This window comes from Poecile atricapillus, chromosome W, assembly GCF_030490865.1.
Source record: "Poecile atricapillus isolate bPoeAtr1 chromosome W, bPoeAtr1.hap1, whole genome shotgun sequence".
Classification (NCBI taxonomy): domain Eukaryota; kingdom Metazoa; phylum Chordata; class Aves; order Passeriformes; family Paridae; genus Poecile; species Poecile atricapillus.
This window is the reverse complement of record NC_081288.1, coordinates 55,481,851-55,502,389: the sequence shown is the minus strand read 5'-3', so window position 1 is coordinate 55,502,389 and position 20,539 is coordinate 55,481,851. Positions and strand designations below refer to the sequence as shown.

Below are 20,539 nucleotides of genomic sequence, written 5' to 3'. Positions count from 1 at the left end.
TTTTATTTGTTGTAATCAAATAAACACATGAAGAAAAGTTATTCAGTAAAAGTTTATGGAAACGCTTTTGGTAGAAGCTTAAGTAGAAATAGGCTTCCAAGTCTAATGTGTTTATTGGAATGGAGCACACTGGCACAGGCCAGCTAAACAGTTCTGATAACAGGGGGAGCTGACTATAAAGAAGCTTTACATTGTATCAGATAGCTATCTTAATAATCTCTGATTACCTAAAGATATTTAATGTATTTTCTATCTTCTCCTCCTTTTTAATTTTTTCTTTGTTTTTTTCTTTTTGATTTGGTGAGGTTGCTGCTAAAACCATGAGCTGCTTCTGGGACTTGCCATGTACCCTTTAAATCCTCTTTTTCTTGTTAATTTTGTGGTGTCTGAGGAACTTTGTACTGACATGAAGATAGAGTTACAATTGCTTCCTGTGCCAGAAACTCAGCAGTGATCCCAGAGAAGTTTGTAAGGTCTCTTTTGCTACCAGAAATCTACCTCTCGATTGAACTACCTATTTAACCCTTAAGGAAGATGTTGGTCCAGCCAAAACGGAGTTTATAGGAGAGTTTCTTAAAAGTACAGCTGTAATTCAATGAGAAAGGAGCTCTAAGAAAAAATGTTTTATCACTGTTGGTCTGACGTGTGATTTCTTTTCTACTTTAATTAAGCTAACCAGAAAGGAGTCAGTCTTTAGTGTATTCAAAGAGGAATGATTCTCTTGCTTTATTCAGTGTGAATCTTCCTCCCTAGGCTTTGTCAAAAATAGCATTCAGTTACAGTAGCATCATGGGTGTGAAAATTCTAGCAGAATTAAAAAGGAAAGCTTTCTGGCATTTGTTGTAAATATAAATTCCATGAGTGAAAGAACTAAATTGAGAAACTTAAAGACAGATTTTACAATTTGTTCAGGATTGTTTCTTCAGTGTCTTGAGACTTCAGAGTGAATTTTCACATCATATAGTCTTAAAATAGAGCATGTGTTGGAGTCTGTAATTTTCTGTTTATTGCTCTGTTCCCATAGGAAACCATGATAGTTGCAGGATTTAAGGTGATAAAATTGCCTACAGCGAGAGAGGATGGTAGACATGAGTGTCATCTGGAAGTTTCTGAAGAAGCTGGATCAGCCATTTATGTATGTGCCCAACTTTTTTAATTTCCAAAATGCTTATATTGACATTTTGTTTTATAATAGAAAAAAAACAATAAAACCTATTAGAAACTGAAATGGTACATATTATTTTACCATGTTAATGAGGAAACATGTCACGTTTGTGTCTGTGTGCACATGTAATTTTACAATAACCCTAAACAAATTATTTTCCAGGTAAATTTCTACTTGTTGAGTGCATGAATTTGACTTTAGTTGACTTTAGATAGATTTCTAGAGTTGTTTCAACTACTCCTGTGCATAACACATTTCAATAATGCAGACAAGGCAGAGGGTGCAAGACTGATTTCAGGTCTATAATTTTTAGTTTTCTCTGACCTATGAGTTTGTACTGTTTTAACACAAATCATTAGTTGTTGCCTTTCAAATAGATGGATTGCTGTAATCTAAATTTTGTACAGAGAATTGTACCCGTTTGTCCTGAGTAGAATATTTGTTTTTATACCCCTCTCACATCAGTTCTGTTTAGTCTTATCTGTACAGGTGTTGTCTAATTAAATCCTAAATTTAAGGAAAAAAAAAATCTTTTTTTTTAAATCTCAGGCACTTTTGTTTTGGAATTGATTTCTATAGGTAATTAAAACTTGGCACACAGCTCAATGAGAAACAAAATTATTTAAAATGATAGTGCAGACTGATTCCTGCATTCATTATCTGTTGATGATGATGATATATAGGTAAAAAGAGTATTTTTCATTGAAGATCATAGATAGCAAAACCACCCTGAGTCTGAATAGGTGTGTGTAAACTAAAAGTGTCTAAATTTTAGAATCTACCCAAGGCCTTTAGCTGAGTATTGGCAAGACCTCAGACACTGTGCAGCCCCCTGAATGCCTGGGTTGTGCTGTTTCTCTCGTCATTGACCACAGAATGGAGCGTGTGGCACTTTGCTTGGTGAGAGGCGTATTGGATGCATAATAACATTCATACAAATGACTTCATGTCTGCTTCATTTCCTTAATCATAACTTTTCACTTGGCTGTTTAAAAGTAAAATCAGTTTCAGGGATGCAGCTGAGGTGGAGAGCAAAAGCAGATGCCCAGCAGGAGTTGGCAGTGTGGGGCAGGGAACAGCTGTAACAGGGGCTCTGTGGCAGGCTGGGAAGGCAGCTGAGCGCTGTGTTCCTCACAGAGAGTTGGGCTTTTCATCAAATCACCATGATTAGTGTAAGGTCTTTAAAAGACCTCACATTGAAGATAAATCTGGCTTACAAGTAAAGCTCAGAAAACTTAGGAACTATCTTTAAATACAATTTATCCCATTTTGGTGAATTTTTTCTCCCAAAGGAAAGTAATGAGTCACTGAGAATAGGTCTGCTCTAAGCATTCACATCTACATACATCTTCATGTACAGAACCTTAAACCCATTTCTGGTCTATGTTAAGCAAGTGCATTTTTAAGTTTGTGGCCTCCAACTTTCAAATGGTACTCTATTAATGTCACCTAGCATATTCAGCTACATGGCTTTAGAAAACGTGTAGTTTTTTTGAAGAAGCTTTTGTCTGAGTGTAATTGCAGTAAATACTTTCTTTTCTTCTGTAGCTAAAATTTTACTAGATTCACATATGATTCTTGTGGCAAAAATGGCTGTAGGGCTGGTTTGCATTTCCTTACAGTGTTGTATTTGCTTTAAAGTTTTCAAATGTTGTTATATTTGCAGTATTATCAATTTTGTAATCAGAAAGTTTGTTATTTTTTCTCCACAGATTTGCACTAAACCAGGAACAACTGCTGCTTCAGAAACTGCATCTGTGGTGAGTTTGTATTTGGGATATTTTTAAATCACGAGATTAACTGCATGTAAATAAAAAGGTGTGGAATTCATTTTTGTTCCTGTTTAATTTACTTCCGTTCTCTTATCCCAGCAGTCATTAGCTTTTACTTTTGCAAATAACATACCTGGAACACAAAATAACATTTGAAAAAAGTAGTACATTTTCTATACTTGCATTGTTCCCATCTTGATCTCCAAACGCACTTCATGTTGGTTTAGGAAATTTGAACTAGAAAGCTAACTATTGGTCTAAATAAGATTGTATGCTTGTAAAAACAAAAAAAAAGAAATATTAAACTTCCTTTGTTTTAAAATCAGACTTCCGATGCTGGTCTTAACATTTGTTTTCTGTTTGGAACAAGCCTTTATGTGTCTAAATTAAAATTCTACAATAAGTAGTCTTTTAAAGACAGAGGAACTGGTTTGCAAAATTGTAATGGTCTTTATCATGATTTTAAAGATTCAGTACCAATGGTGATAGAGCTCGTTTTGAATTTTTATTTACAGTCTCATTTTTTCAGTATAGTACTTGAGAACATAAGTTATCACTCAGTTTGAGAGAACTTGTATTCTTTAAAAGAGTCTAATCAGCATATATTATAACCTTAAGATGAGAGTAGTCCTTAAACTGTAGAATGTAGCCCTTAATTTCTCAAATTCGACAGAATTGTGGTTTTTTAATCAGATGTGCACAGTGGCTGTGAGACGTAACCCCCGCACCAGCCCAAGACAGGGAGTCTGTACAGTGACACTGCCAAGCAGAAATACAAAGCCGATTATGTATGTGCTTTAAAAAGTTCTCTGGATGGACATGTTAAAATGGATCAGTAAAAAAGTGTCTTTCATTGATCTTTATTCTAATGACTTCTACTCACCTGGTTTATGTATCAAAACTTACTCAATTAACTGGTTGGCTTATTGTAAGAAAGATGTAATCCCAGAAAGAAATTAAAAGTCTTGTGTGCTTTCTGAGTCTCAAGTGAATAAGATACAAAGAAATAGATAATCTTTATTTCTTTAAAATTCAATAACTATGTCTGAGGATGAATGATGTTAAAAGGCAAAATTCTCTGTGAATGTTTGAATAATTTTTTCTTTTGTTCCCTCATTGTATCATGCCTTTTCAGTCTGTTGCTCCAAAATATGTTTATACTCCCCTGAATCATCTAAAAGATGGAACTATAGTGAACTTGTATGGCATTGTGAAATTCTTCAAGCCTCCATATATTAGCAAAGGAACTGGTATGTACTACATTCAAGACATTTGAAATCTCCTCCAGCCAGAATTGTTCTTATTATGTTTGTTAAAAATGAACCAAAACAACAAATTCACATGATCCTTTAACCATAGTTTAGACCAGCTAATACCAAGGAAAGAGAAAAACTAATAAATAAGAGATACCAGTCAGTCCAGGCAGATAGGTGAAGACAGCAAATTAAGAATGTTTTTAGAGGAGATTTGTCATTTGTCCAGCTACTTTAACAAGACTTTGGGCAACTGAGGTTGTGGAACATCTTAATTAGACAAGTGCTGATTGCTGGAAATCGTTAGGGCAGCCATTCTTTCCAGTTATATAAAAACAGTGAAGTTAAATGCACCAACTTTCGAAGTAGCATGTCTCTGAAGCAGCTAGGAGAGATTTCTTTTCTGCTGAGTCATTTGCCAAGTTAATCACTTCAATTTCTTAAGTAGTAGAAATTTAATAAGGAAAATTATTATTTATTTAGCAACTAGTCCTTGCCTAAATGTAATTAATAACTTCCTAATATGTCTTCCCTGTATATTTTCAGTTGACATTATTAAAGTAGCACAGTGTAGCTAACACTAAAATAGTATCAGTAGAGAACAGGGATGCAATCTGATATTTCTTATTTATGAAGATAGTTGTAATTCACTTGCTACTTTATAATGGAAATCTCTAAGACAGTTTTAATCAGTCTGGGGTTTTGAGTAAAAATATTCACTAATCAGTCAAATATTTTGTTGTTGGTTTTTGATTTTTTTGCACTATCCAGAGTGACGATTGCTTGAGAGGGTACCAGATGGTCAACGATTGTTCTGCATTGTCAGGGCACAAAGTGGGTCTTGTCAGAAAATTTTGTGATTGCTTTAGATCTGGCCCAATCCTACACCAATGCATTCTCTGTCTGACACAGTAATAATAGAATCATATAGCTTTTAGCTGGTGCCCACTGGAAGCATGGAAAGTGGGGCCACTGTACTTTATCTACATGGGTCTTTATTCACTATAGAGGTACTTTCTGAGGTATAAGATGCTGCTCCTTCTTACACATATTAAGGCTTAAGGATGAGGCCTTGCTCTGTGTTCCCATTGAAGGTGGGTACCACTGGACTGGTGCCTAATTTAATTGGGTTGGTTTATATAATCTATAATTAAAAGTTCATCATTTCCATTGCCATGATTGCATTAGATGAATGTTAAAACACTGATGAATGAAATGAGTTTTCAGTACGTCTATAAATTATTTATTACAGATAAAGTTGTTTTAGCTAAGCATGCTTTTGCTTGAGGCATATAGTCTGAAATGTCTGTATATGAGAGCGTTATGAGTTCTGAAAATGTCCAAGAAAGTGCTTTGGGTCTTGCTTGGTACAAGAGACAGACGGGATTTTGTCTGCTAGAAGATCTGTTGGAGGTGTTCAAAATGATATTCTAACTTTCCTTCCCCAATAGTATAAGAGTCTTAAGATATTTTAAATTTTTAACAAAGATGATATTCTCCTCTCTCCCCTCCCTTAATCTTCAGGATATCTCAAGTACTTAACCTTGAGATTTAATGGAAAAGAGAAGTAAATAGAAGAAGAAAGAGCCTCTGTCTTTGTAGAGTCCAATTACATAGATTATGTGCTTGACCATGAAAGTTTTGGGACGTTACAACGTGACACCTACTGCTTCCCCAGCCCTTTTTTTCATGTAGATATTGATCAATATTTTCCATAAAGCAGGGAATAATGAAGAATCCTTGCTGCTGGTTAACAGTGTCACAGAATTCATGTCCTGTTTTTCTGAGGAAACCTCCATGTAGCATTTTATCATAGATGCATTCAGTATATTTATATGTCACGTATTCAGTTAAAATCTCATCCTACCTAGACATGCATGTAGATTGTAACTATTTTATGTTTATGAAATATTTCTTAGAATCAAAATTAACAAAGGTTAGCAAGTTGTAAAAGATACTTCTAAAAAGCTTGGCGGCTTCCAGGTCAACAGTTTTACGTGCCCAAAATGCAGGTTAAGAATCAAATCAGATTCTTAAAGAATTTTTGAAGCCCTAAGTTTTATTTTTATTTTCAGTTTTTATTTGATCTTGAGCCAAGTTCATCAAACAGCCCAAAATTTGTTTAAAATTATGTAGCTGAAAGAATGAACTCTAATTTAAACTATACCATTTGGTTAACTTGAACTACAATAGTCAAATTTTAGCAAGTAATAGCAAACCAACTTTACAGTGCAAAGCAAACCCATCACAGAATGTTGTGGTATCCATTTGTGAGGAAGCGAACTTAAACCTGTAGGAGTTCTTCCTTCAAAGTATTGTATTCCATCTTGGGGGGTTTCTTCTGAATCAAAATGTTGAGGATTTACTTAAGTTTTGCAGAACAGAATAAAAACAGTTGCAGAGGTAAAGGTAGCAATTTAATTTCTGGACCCCTAGAGATTAGAATAATGTTTTTCCTTCTGTTCATAGTGGTTTATATGCATTTCTTTTTTAAATAACCACTCTTTCTTATCTTCAAGTACAGAAGATAAATAAAAGATATTTAGAGGAATTAATAACAATAGTAAATAGTTGATTAAATAATTAATAGGAATCTCAAGACAGTTACTTTGATCTGCAGTTTAAAATTACAGCATTGAAACATCTGTTTAGCCAGATGCTTCTGGTAGTTACCACATTGTCTCTCTAAAGTGTATCACCATGTTAGAAATAACAAGCTCTAGTAAAACAGTTTGGTTCTTCAGGGCTTTTTGTTTTGGGTTTCTGCAAAATGTATTTGTATGTACATATATATACACACACATAGAAGTGTGTGTACGTTTTTATTATTTTTTCCTGTCTTGTTGAAGTATAAATGGTAAATTAACTAGGTCAGCTTCTTGGTGTTAGTGCAGGCACTTGTGTATTGAAAGGCCTCAGTAATTCTTGAAAACAGTATTAAATGTTTCATTTAGTTTTGAAGAGAGAATAATTTGCTACAATAATCTCTGCCTTTTTTGTGTGTATTGAAATAAAAGAAACAGAAGGCAATCTTTAATTAGAGTCTCTGACTGCTAACAACATTGCCCAAAACCTTTTTATCTCTTGGAAGGGTGAAGTTATTGGTTCAGGGTAGTGTGTTTTCCACTAAATGTTGTTGAGAAATAAATTTGTGATTGCCCAAAAGGGGATGTGTAATTAGATCAGTGCTTTCCACCATAACAATTTATACAAGCATATTAGTCAGGAACTGCTGAAGTCCTCAGTAAAACTATAATAAATATTTATTCAGTAAATTCTAAACAACTTGTTGGTCCTACAATATCAATAGCTACTAATCTGGAAAGCTTTTTTAGCGATTCTAGTTTTCTTAGGATGACTGAAAAATGAGTGTTTACGTGAAGCTGTGGGGTTTGGGGTTTTCATGTTTGTTTTTTATCTATCTGTACACACTGTGGAGAAATGCTGGCTTTCTGCTCATGCTAATAACCAGCATAACAGAGATTTCCATAAACGATTAGAAATGCTATGGAATTGTGAAAGTTGCAACCTGAAGAATGAACCTGGACTGTCATGATAGTGGAGGCAATTGAGATTTTCAGTAACTGTTAGAGAGCTGCAAGAGATTCCTATTTCAAACTATTTAAAGGACATGGAAGCCTGACAGTCAGCATTCTCTATGCAGACAGTGTAACCTTCTCCTATTTGGTAATAGTTGTGGATTTTTTTATGAAATGAAATAAAGAACTCATTAGAAAATTATAGCAATTGTATTTTTAAAGAACAGTAAGGAATAATCTGGAAGAATATAAAAAGCATGTAAGACACATGCAGACTATCATGCTGTATTTTCATTTAAATTAAACATGAGTTATGTCTCCTTGTTTTTGTAACACCAATTGTGAGATATTACAAGCATTCTTACAGGTAGCTGTCCATGGCAGGTGGTTCCTCATGTAATGTTAAGCCTAAGTGAGAACACCCCTTCATAATAAATAAATATATTAAAAAAAAAAAAAAAAAAAAGTAAATGAAGTTTGTAGTTCTGTGTAGTGTCAGCTGAAATTCAGTGCTTTTACTGAGACAGTATAGTATGAAAGTAAAAAGTTATGTGCAGTAGCATATAAATTTGCTGAACTGTGCATCCATTGTGTAATATTTTTAAGTCAAGTTATTGCAAGTAACATCTACCAGTGGTAAATTTTTTTTAAAGAAAATCAGTGGATTTTTTTTAATCAGTGGAGTGAATTTCTGTAGTAAGGGAAAATTGACTCCAATATGTAAACTTCCGTTATTTATTTATTTGTTAGCTTGGTAATGAAGGGATTTTGCTTTGTTGGAGAGTACATTGAGAAAAATCAAAAGTGTGACCAATGGCATTATATTATTTTGTTTAACTCTAGGATATTATTTAAATTCAACAATTCTGTTTAGTGTTTGACTCACTATTTTTTCAGAAAATTAATTTTTTTCAGTGAATTAATACACTGATCTATAATGCTAGTGTGGAATATAGGAAACAATTTTTACATTTCAGCTGAAAAAGAAAATGTGGCATTTTTGTTTTAACCTTCAAAAAGGATTTTGCTGAAGGAGGATTTCATTTTAAAAAGTCTATATGCTTTGTTCTCAAAGACCTCTATTGTAATTAGGTTTATAGAAGTGATGTTTTGAGCTGAGAGTAAGGAATGGAAGACTAAAGTCACAGAGACAGAGAACGTCTATTATGTAGAAAGTGTTTCCTGGCTATGTAAAGCAAGTGTACTGTTTTATACTGCTCTGACTAGGATGATTATCAGTCCTATATGATTATGCTAATTACACAGAAAATTGAGGCAGTGTGTTAACTTCTACCATTAAATAGGCAACTGCACATGTATGAAGCTAACTAGGTTGTATAATCACAGCATCAAAGAATTAACCACAATTTTAATGTGGAATGTTTTTGCTGCTTTCGCTTGATTCTGATGTTGGATTATATCAGTGGACTGTAGCATGTGATTCTACATCCCCAAAGGATTGTAAATCTATGAACCATATGGGTTTTTCTTCTTAATTGCTCATTTTGCTCATATTTGCAACAGAACTTTTAAGTTAACCTCTAGAATTCATACCCAAAGAAATACATCAGTCTGTGGATTACAGTAGTAGATACTTGCAGTTTCGTTAGCCAGTGACAGAAGTTTATTCTTGACATTCCTAGCATAGAATTTCAAAATTGACTCTATGTGGACTTTGTGCCTTTGGTGGGAGTGTGGAAAAGAGTGATCTCAGCAACTTTTGAATGCAAAAGATGATAAGTCATCATTATTGAGTCTGTGTAAAAATTTTGGGAAGGATGAAGAGTACTAGTTTTGTTGAAATACAGAAGGTTTTTGTATCTGTAGGCAAAGTTTCATTTCTTGGTAAGCCTTCACTGGATTTCTTTGACCACTTAATTCACTCAAATCATTAGGGCATTTAAACTCTAAGCTTAAATGATAGGAAAATTTAAGGGGATATGTGCTGGAAACAGAGGAATATTTCTTTACATGCATGTATTTTAATCCAGTCTTACATACCTGTCTTTATGTTTAGGGAATCTATTCAGAAAATTTACATATAAAAACCATCTTTTTATGACTGCCTTCCTGTAGCTTTTTTATAAAAGGCAAATCTGTCAGTTTTACTGGACTGATAGCATTCTCTTTCAAAGCTGTCTAGCATCAACTTAAATGTCTTTGTAATGTGCATGATGGGCATTTTATTGACTTTGTTTTAGAAATACAACACCTTTGTTCAGTTCCTAGCTATATAAACTGGCATAGTGTCATTATCACTAGTTGCTTCATAGAGTTACAGCTCAGGGAAACTGGGGGTTTTGATAATTTAGATTTTTTTCTCTTCTGTTTGTGTTTTCTTTTTAAGAGATGGTTTCTCTATGAGAGCATACATGTTCTCTAAGCTGAAATGGAAAATACAGGTTTCATTTATGTCATCCACAAATATTGCTGTATTCTGGGCTGCATTGTTATCTTTGTAGCTTGTTTTGATTTTACCTTTTAGATCATTATTAGACATGAAATTCCATGAAGTTTAAATTCAGAAAGGCATATTTCATATTTTTACTCTGTTCTTCTGGTATATATGTCTATCTTGCATATTTTGTTGAAGTGAAGGATATGTAATTTATGCTTTAATTTCCTTGTAGAACTCATTACCTTGCAAAATAAGTCTTAGAAAATTATTTTATAAAATTGTAGATATGCTCCTCATTTTGTAGAACACGTAATTGAAACATGAAAGAATAGGATACCTGTTCCAGACAGAAGAAAAAGGTTTGTGTGTCTTTGCACTCAGAGCTGTGCTTAATCACACATTTCATTTTCATTTATTTGGGCTAATTATTGGCAAGATGGGCCACACTTCAGTTATTATGATACTGTAAAAAATTAACTTTGAAAAAGTTAATATTTAAAATGTCATAGTAGAAAAAAATTGCCCAAAAGGGTGTTCCTTCCAAATTTGGTGTCTATGTATTAATAATTCCATAATGCCTGTTACTCATCCAGACACTTTTATATTTTACAGATTATTGCTCAGTTGTAACGCTGGTGGACCCATCAAATGTGAAGTTAACATGCAATCTTTTTAATGGAAACGTAGATTTTCTACCAAAAATTTACAAAGTTGGAGATATTGTTCGATTTCATAGAATAAAGGTACGTACTAGGATGTGCAGTGTTTATGTGCTTGCTTTTCTGCAGTGAGAGGACCACAGTAATAATTTAGTTCTACACATGCAGAAATTAACTCTTGGAGACACTGGATAAAACAGCTGATTGTTAAAACAGCTATGGTTATGGTATGGACCAAAACTGAAAGTAAACAATGACTTTTTTTCAACAACAGTATTTATTAAACTACCTGACAAGAAATCATGTGGTACTTCTTGGTGGATAGAGTTTAACTGACATAAATTGGCACATTTTAGTCCTGTTCGAGCTGATAGAATTGAGGAGTTTCTTTAGGTCTTCTATTATGGAGTAGTTTAGGTCAGCTGGAGAATTACTCCAGTAAAGCAAATCAGTCTGGGCTTGTTAGTGTGCAGTGTGCTCCTGATGCTGCTTCAGTGTTACCCTGCATTACTTCCTATCTATCTGTATGGAAGGGCATACAGGAAACTGTTTATAGCTCTGATACTGCTTCTGCTGGCTGTTTTTCTTATGCCTGCTGCAACTGTATGGGGAGGAGGAACCATCCTACAGGGACTGAATGGAAGTCTTGTAGTGCTGGATCATACACAAAGAGGTGCTTAATAGGACCGAAGATGTGATTTTACCATTAATTATAGCAGAAATTAATAAAGATAATGAAAGAGGCCGGGGGTGGGGGGTGGAAACAAGAGCCCAGTTTGCATATCTGAACACTCCTAGTGTTCTAGGAAACTTGAGAGATGTAGGAAATTTAGGATTGTACAAAAGGATGATAAAAGGGATAAATATCCATAGTCCTAAGCATGTACATTTTGATATGCTGTAGCAGGAGAACAATGAACAAAAACCCATGACAATAAATGTAAAAAGTAGTAAGATTTAGCCAGTATTTGAGTTTCATACTGCTGAGATTGTTAAGAAAGAACTTGTTAAGATTCAGAAACAGTCCAAAGTTATTCCTCTATATTATAAATATTTACCATTGAGAGAGAAATTAGCTAACCTATTCTGAGTTAGTATAAGGTTTCTCTGAGGTCATCTGTATATATAGTAAGAGTAGAATTAAATTGTATTATTATATTTTGAAGCTTGTGATGCTAATCAGTACTTGAGATGTGTTATCAGTCTTGGAAGTTCATGAATTTGACTTCAGATGGGAAAGTCTTACACTAAATTTTAATATTTTCTCTGAATCCATCAGGATGAGTGTTATACACATACATTCATTTTAGAAACTCAGTGGAGATAAAAGCTTGTTTATTGCTTCTGAAACAGAGTATGTATTTTATATATGTGAAAAAAAAAAGTAGAAAGGAACTGGTCAAAAAGAAGAATTGAAAAGTTGTTTGGCTGTGGTAGGTCAAAATTGGATTTCTAAGTACACATAAAGAAAATAAACAAGACCACTGTCAGGAAATTGATGCATGCACCCTCTTTTATGCAAACATAGTAATGTCTAACTTCTACTATTTATTATTATCACAACCTTACTAAGGAAACCTACTGATACAGCCTGCAGGTAAGGGACCTCACTGTTCTGATTTGGCATCACTTTTTTAGGAGATCATTCTAGAATCCTTGTCAGTTGGTACTTATATCATTCTCCTGGATGATGTTCCAGTATTTAAAGAGAAGGTCTACCAATTTGCTTCTCCTATTTTTTTTATTTCATCCTAGTTGAGCTATTCTAAGTAGTTTCCAGTCCTAACAGACCTCTAGCTGCTCACAATCTATGTCTCTTCTGTATCTCTCTTCAGATGAGGTCAGAGCTTGTTTAATTACTTTCTAAGTGAAAATGATCTAGAGTTACTAAGATATCTTTTTCTGGATGGGAATGTTCTGGTTACCCCCAACAAAGAAACAGGTATTTTGGAAGTTTTCATATCTGATCTGAACAGGTGTAAATCTGACACAAAAGGCTGGTGTCAGCTTCTGGAAATGAACTGGGAGAGGGAGGACTTCTTTGTCTTTCATCCATGAGCAGCATAGTAGGTATGACTTCTAATTACACTTTCTGCAGTTCTTCCTTCACTCTTTCCTGCTTTTGTATTCAGGCCTTAATCACCTTCTCTCAGCTTGAATGGAAAGCAAGCCAGGGTAGCAGAGGCCATAGTCTGTCAAAGCTGTGCTTATCAGTGGGGACATAGATATACACAGCCTGGAGAGCATGTGTTCATGTTCTATCATTTGAGGGAGATTGAGGGAGCAGATGTGCTTTTGAGGGACTTCCAGGGAGTTGACAGTGATAGCAAACACATTTTAAAAATTACTGCTCCCAGTTAACACTATTGGCTTCTAATGGATAACTTCTCCTCATAGTAACAGAGGTGTTGACAAGATCTAATGGTCGGAGCTAATAAGAATTTAATGAAGAGGATTCTGCTGGAATTATTTGGGATAGAGAGTAATTTAATTTGCCTAATATTTGATGCAGGGAAGGAAAATTTAAGTGTGTCAGTAATAAAACTGGAAAATTATCTAGTTTTAATTACATTTTTGTTAATATTTCTTGAAGTGCATCTTTATGCATGGCATCATATGATGATTTCTCATGAATTACAGAATTTAGTGATTCACAGTACTGTACCCAGGCTTTCAGCAACAATCAATGCTCTGCAGAGATTGTGGAAGACCAGCCCCTCATCTCCCAATATAAAAGCCAGGCTGTGATCTATTTGTCTAGTCTCCTTCAATCTTCATGTCAAAGGAAGAGTTTTCTTAGGTTGATTTTTCTTGGACATTCTTGTTTATTGTTTACTGTGAATGCTCTTAGTATCTTAGAAGTCATGCCTAATGGTGCACTTAAACTGCGGGAAGAGGCAATCTGCTGGAACTGGCTAAACCTGCAGTATTTTACCCTTCCTTGACTTATGAATTTTGGCTGGTATTCTGCCTTTCATAAAATACTTCAAACCCTGCCATGATGATAGAATAGTTAATTTTCTCATTGGCTTTTCTCTAGTATTCCCTATTACTTCTGAGTGATTCACAAACAAGAACTTATTTCCTCACTTCCAGTGAAGAGAGCTGGTATTTGATTTCCATTTTAATGTTTGAGAATTGGAAAAAGTGAGGCACATTCTTATTTTGGCATTCATCTTGTTCGGTGTACTCTAGTACAAGTACAGTGTAATTGTTCAATGCAGTCAGGATGTCCAGGATGTGTTCTGGTCAATCTTTTTCCTGATTATGTGGCATTGCAGAGCAGTGTGGTTCATGTGTAACACTTAGAGAATGAAGACGGAGACAGTGCATGACTTCACTTGCATGACTTTCTTGGCATAATGCAAATTCTGTAGCAACTACAAACCCTTAATTCTCTAGCTTTTTGTCATAGTAATCCTGATGCTGTTCTCTTCTCCTACTTTCATTAACTTCTGTACATAGGCACCAGTTGCTGTAACAAATGAAGTAGAAATTGTAAAGTTGTTCCTCTCTTACCTAGACAGTACTGTTGCATCACCACTGCACTTCTCAAGTCGTGCACTGTGTAGGAAAATGTTCTATAGAAAAATAGGGTCATGGGGGTTACGGAACATGGTATCATAACATAAATGCATCATGAGCTGAACTGAGTTTGTACAGGCATCAGTAACTGTCATCTGCTAAACTTGGAATAATTATGGATTATAATCCTGTTGTTTTATCTTTGTGATTAGATGACAGAATAGGAGAATCATTAAGATTGGAAGTTAATTCCAAGATTATCATATCCAATCTTTTACCAAAAACCACCATGCCTAATGTAGCATCCTAGATCTGTAGAATAAAAAAATGCAGAAAAAACACCAGGAAAATCAAAATCCTTGCATGCTATTAATTCCATTCCATATTCATCTGATTTAAACCCTTTAGATTTACAATGTAAAAGCATAGTCTCTTTGAGCAAAAGGATTTAATAGCCACCATGTAGAGGGTTTTTCCTTTCATAGATCAGTAGATTGACAAGTATAAGATAGCTGTTTTGTTAGTGAGTTTCTAAGGTGTTTACCCACAGAGGAGGAGGAATCTGAATGTCGAGTATATGGAGCATGGCTTCATAACAGCATAAAAGTATCACACTCCCTTTTTTGTTATCCTTACCAGTTCTGTTCTGTCTCTCTTCTAGTTCATCACTCTCCTAAATATAGTAATATTTAAGATAGCATTCATTCCACTGTGTTACTTACTTTGATCTTAAACAATCTGCTGTTATTTCCAGGAGCACTCTTACTTTTTACTTAAAATGTACTTTTGCACTTAGCTAGCTGTTTCCTTGTCTCTTTATATTCTGTCCTTTAGTTTAATCCAGTTTGTCCAATGAAAGTTGATTTCTTTCCTTCTTTCTGCTTAATGAAATATAGAAGGTACTGAGAGAAATACACAGCTGAAGTATCTGCTCACTTATTCCTGGGCAGCTCTAGCTGTAGCTGTCAGGTTGATAAGGATGGGGGTGAAAGTCTGGAGCTTGGTTATACAGCTTGGTTATACAAATATAATGAACATTATATTTGGCAGAATATAGCTCCCAGATTCTTAGTGTCTTCTGAGTAAATGTGGTCCAAATATATAAACGTGGCCAAAATTAGGTTTGAGACTTTCTGCTAAAAAGGATTTTGAAGAGTCAGGGTGTTGTCTGTTGCACTGCTACCCAGTTTTCAAATTCTTTTCAAAAGAGTGGAAGGAATCAATTTTTTTTTTTAATAAGCAGTTAGGAGATTCTTTTTAATACAGAAAAAGACTTTTTTTTTTTTTTCTCAGAAATATCAGTATTACTATTGCTTTTGGCTCCCCTTCAAAAATTCTGTAAGGCATGCAACTCACTTTGAATGGAATTTAAATTTTAAAAAAGTATTTTTCCTATAGTAAATAATGTCAGGAAATAGTGACTGTAGGCAGGGATAAAGTGTCTCTGTAATTTGAAGTCTTTGCAATTTGCACATACGATTTTCATATCCGTATTTTTGGTCAAGTTACTGGATCAGGTTTTAAATATGCAGAAGATATTCCAAAATAATAATTTTTTAGAATTTCCGTAAATAAATTATGCCACTTTCTCTAAGGAATATTTCTAAAGCAGTATCACAGTGCCTTCTGGCTTTTTAAGTTATTAAACCAGAAATTATTTCAGCTGGCCTAAGGGTATAAACTATTGCATACAAGTTTTTCCACAAAATACTTGTATCTTCAGGTGAATTGAATTGGTAAACAAAATACAGTGTATTGCTCATTTTCTTCTTTCATTTGTGTTTCCATTGCTACAGATGTTTCTGACAATCTTATTTTACAGGCTTCAATTCAGGAATGCTAGAGGATAAGCTATCATTTATGGTTCTAATATCTAGATATGTTCATCATGTCTTCAAAAAATCATTTTACTTCCATTTGACTGTCTTTGTTAATTTTCTTTCAGAAGGTACCTGCAGACAGTTTTGATAGTTCAGTTTTCTTCTTGTGATACTTAAACATATTCAGAACAGTTTAATTTATACTTCAAATGACTTCTCTATTTCATTAGTAGCTCTCTGTTCATACAGCTGGAGGTACAAGTAAACCAGGATTACATTATTAAAATATAAGAAAATATAATCAGCATCCTGTATTATCCAAATTTGTTTAGACTATTTACTTAAGATGGGAGAATATTTGTAAAATATAATGAAATGTACCAGATGCATTCTAATGGGTTTTTTTCTGACAGGATACTTTCCTTCATACAAATATCAGTGACAATAATAAAAAAAATAAAGTCTTCCTTCTTAGTATAAAAACATGTACATTAGCTTGGTATATGTTGTTTCCCTAGGCATTTTTTGATATTCTAAGATGATCTGTGACTGCAGTGGTTTCATAATAGTCCTTTGCTTCTATAATTTAACAATCAGTTTTGATGGAAAACTACCTTGGAGATGCTATTATTCCAGCTTTATACACTACTTACTATCATACTTTTCCATTTAGTGAGATGAATAACACCATCTTCAGTAAAAAAAGAAAAAAGGATGTATTTTACTTTTCTGTAAATCTATTTATAAATATTTCAAGATTTGCTTCTTTTCAATAACCATATTCAGGATAGTGTTGTACCGCATAGAAATCAGTAGAGTTTATTGTCCATGCAGTTTGTTAAGGTGACATTTCACCTATTGTTCTTCAGTTTACAAAAACTATGCCAAAGACTCCTGCAATATGTACTGGAATTTTCTTGTTTAGAACAAGCCAAATGCATTTTATCTGCTCCATTGTTGTCCCAGAGGGTATTTTTATTTAGCAACCATTAATTTGAAATTATTTAAAAGTTTAATGGAATTTTAAGAGTGATACCTGTCTGCCCTGCTTCCCTGTTGACTCCCTGCTTCACCCTCCCCCACCAATTTTTTGAAAGATATATCCATATCCTCTAGAAATGACACAAAATCTACCGAAGGGGAATTGTTGTCATATGTAAAAGTCCCAGATTGACTCTTTCGTAAATTTAATTCAAATTCAAAATTGTTTGGAAGATACAACATGTTTACAGTATCAATGCTTAACTTAATCTGATATCTACTTAAGAGTGCCATAATGAGAGAAAATTTGTCCATAGATCTTGTTCATTTTACACTCCAGTGATCCCTCATCACTTTAGCAGTGATTTGTTTTTAAAGGACAGGCCCAGAGAATTTCTGTTAACCACCATCTGTTCCATGGGTCCAACATAAGTAATTTTCCAGCTGTGAAATACTTCTTTCTGTAACCTATTCTACATTTTCTATTCCTGTTTCTTCTGTTGCTCACTAATATTGTCGAATTCTGTTTACATTTGAGAGGACTCAGTGGCTTCTCCACCTGCCTGCGACTGAGGACATCTGGTTTTGTTAAAGATCACTGGTAATTTTTTCATCATGACAGTTGAGATTTACCTTGTTACATATTTTATTTCTTTTATTTTATTTTAGAATTGCCTTTTCCAACATTAAGGCTGATTTAAAATTCACTAAATGAGGATACTGGGAGATGTCAGAAGTACAGTATGTCAGCCTCCTGAATGCTCAAAGCATGACATGAAGGATTTGGAAAGAGAGGAAAATAACTTAAGGTGAAAGTTGTCTCCCTGGGTGGTAGCCCAGGGAGACACAGTATTTTCTTTCTGGTTTCGTGGAAGGCTTAGAGCATTCATAGGAGACTAGTACACAATTTTTACTAAGAAAGAAATCAATATATTTTTATGATGATTTAAAAGAACTAGTGAAAAAGTAAATAATAGGTAAATTAGAAATTAAAACACTTAAAGAAACATTTGACATTTCAGACAAGATACAAAAAATACTCTTGAAGTATATTTTGATACAGGATGAAGAGGTAAAAGTGATGAGAGTTTTCATCAAGTTTCATTCAATTGATAGCAACTAAAGTAAATCTGTGCATTTAAATTAGGTAACATCTTAGAGAGGAACATGTTTTTTTCCAGATCATTGATAATGGGGGGCAAAATGATTATGAAACCATGCATTTTCGTTATTTGTCCTTTGGCTTTTCTTGGATTTTCAATATTTAAACATAAAGGTTAAAAGACTGAAGCTTTTCAGTGGTTCACTGAGGAAGAACTACATCCTGAATTGATGTGCTCCATTGGTTGAGTCTGAAGAATGCTTAAGTAAATCAAAGTTTATCTTAGAGATGACCCTTAATGCATTTATGCATTATGTCAGAGTAGCAGGGATTAAAGGAGTTCTGTCACCAGGATTGAACTGCTTTGTTTATGAATTTCCAAGGTCAATGAATGCCTGATTTGTGTGCTTTTAAAATTTCACTATGTTTATAAAACACAGGCCTAAATCATTGGCAATGTTTTGCTGTTTAGGACTTCTGATACATATTGCATGTTCTGTATTTCAAATCTGTGGGATTTTCAACCATTTGAAAACTGAGCCCTGGGAAGCTCATACTAGACAGTCTCACAATTGCTGTGTTCATGCGTGTTACTGCTTACTTGGTAACCCGACATTAATTAAAAAGGAATGGGTCAAAAAAGACTGTTTCAGATTTCAGGATAATGAGTCATGGAGTGCTTTGATATAGATAAATCTATAATTGCAGGGAGCAGTAAGACTAGACTGGACCCTTGAAGGAATGCTTCAGACTTTAAATACTATGTTTCATATGGCAGCAGATGCACAGCTAAATTAGCAGGATTTAGGAGACCTGCCACGAGCAGGGCAATAGACATTGAATAATTGTGGTAGCTGTATTCATAATTCAAGGAATGAAAGCTCATCACTATTTGCTTTATAGAAAAAAAAAATACCTTCTTGAGCTGATATATTTTTTTTAGTTCCATAGTATTGGGAAGCAGTATTGGTGAGGGGCCAAAATCAGGAATCCAGAATAATTTTGCCATTACTCTGCTGTGTGGCCCCTAACAATTAATTTCTCTAGTGCTTTAGTTTCCCCTTTTATAAGGGCAATCCTTATCTGTTCCCCACACAAATACTTTGATGTGTGCAAATAAAATACTCTGCAAAGATGATGTAGGTATAAATGTTACAGGTAGTTATTAGTCTGCCTCTTCAGAAATTTCTTGTGTAAGGTTATATTTCTGCTTATACATTTTATTTTCTTGTTAATATTAATTTTACCTTTTTGTTTTGTTTTTATTTTGACTCTGTTCTCCCAGTAGAACCAGGAGCAGAGGTGATCAATGGTCCATTGTTCCATGCACATGATAAAGCAGAAATATATTTGTTTTTCCATGCAGTGCAAACTGTTTTTTTTCTCATTCATATTTTATTACAGATCAGGGAATACAATGGACAGATGCAGGGAATTAACAGTGGGGGATTTGCATCCTTAACATTTGATGGAACTGTAGGAGCTCCAGTAGTTCCTCGAGCTTCTAGCAGAGACTACACTTTTTTGGATGAAGAACGGAAAACAATAGAAGAATTACGTATTTGGGCAGCCAGTAATATTTCCATCTCTGGATCAGCAACAAAATTGTCTGGTGTTGAGCCAATGCTGTTCTTTGATCTCACGTGCCAGCTGGTAGGAAAAGCAAAAGTGGATGGATCTTCTTTTCTTCTAAAGGTAGACTTCCTTTTTAAAAATAATTTGTTAGGTTTATTAAGACATTGTGATATATTTTTTAATAAAACAGACATATTAATTGAAATAATATTATGTAGATAAATATTTTTAGTGTAAGCAAATCTGTGATCTTTGGCTATTTTGATTCTATGAAAACAAAATAGAAAGCCCAGTTGTCTTTGATTACCTTGTTTGGTTTTTTAGAGAGGTTTATTAAGATGGCATTATATAGATCAAAATTTCATGAAGATTTGTAGGTAAATAAAACTTGTTTAAACTTGTTTTCTAGTTAGCAGCATTTACTGCTTTTTTTTCTTGGTTTGCTGGATATGATTAGTTCAATAAATAGCACTGCCTAAAAAAGAATGAATGGATTATGCTATCATGATGGATTTCAGGTAGCTTCTTTTAGTTATACATGAGCACTTTGGGCATCAATGGTCACTGAAAATACAAAATGCAAAGTGCCATGGAACAAGAGAGCAGATTCTAAAGGTGATCCTTCACATTAGCTAAATAGAAAGGAGGTCTCCATAATATTCCTAGTTTTCGTTCCAATGTATCAGTCTGGTGCTATTCCAGAATTCCTCTGTATTTATTTTTTACTTGACTGTTAAAACATGAGTAATT

The 20,539-nt window shown here is 34.2% G+C and overlaps 1 protein-coding gene across 6 annotated transcripts in view; it reads left to right on the top strand.

The window, feature by feature from the left end:
- The window catches only part of LOC131592017 (protection of telomeres protein 1-like), a 59,225-nt gene that overhangs the window by 12,989 nt on the left and 25,697 nt on the right, over window positions 1-20,539 (top strand). For all 6 annotated transcript variants that reach the window (XM_058863238.1, XM_058863236.1, XM_058863237.1 and 3 more), the window contains 5 exons: window positions 1,025-1,135; window positions 2,878-2,925; window positions 4,073-4,187; window positions 10,740-10,870; window positions 19,619-19,909. In XM_058863238.1, the coding sequence (XP_058719221.1) occupies window positions 1,025-1,135; window positions 2,878-2,925; window positions 4,073-4,187; window positions 10,740-10,870; window positions 19,619-19,909 (696 nt within the window). The remainder of the gene's footprint in view (window positions 1-1,024; window positions 1,136-2,877; window positions 2,926-4,072; window positions 4,188-10,739; window positions 10,871-19,618; window positions 19,910-20,539) is intronic.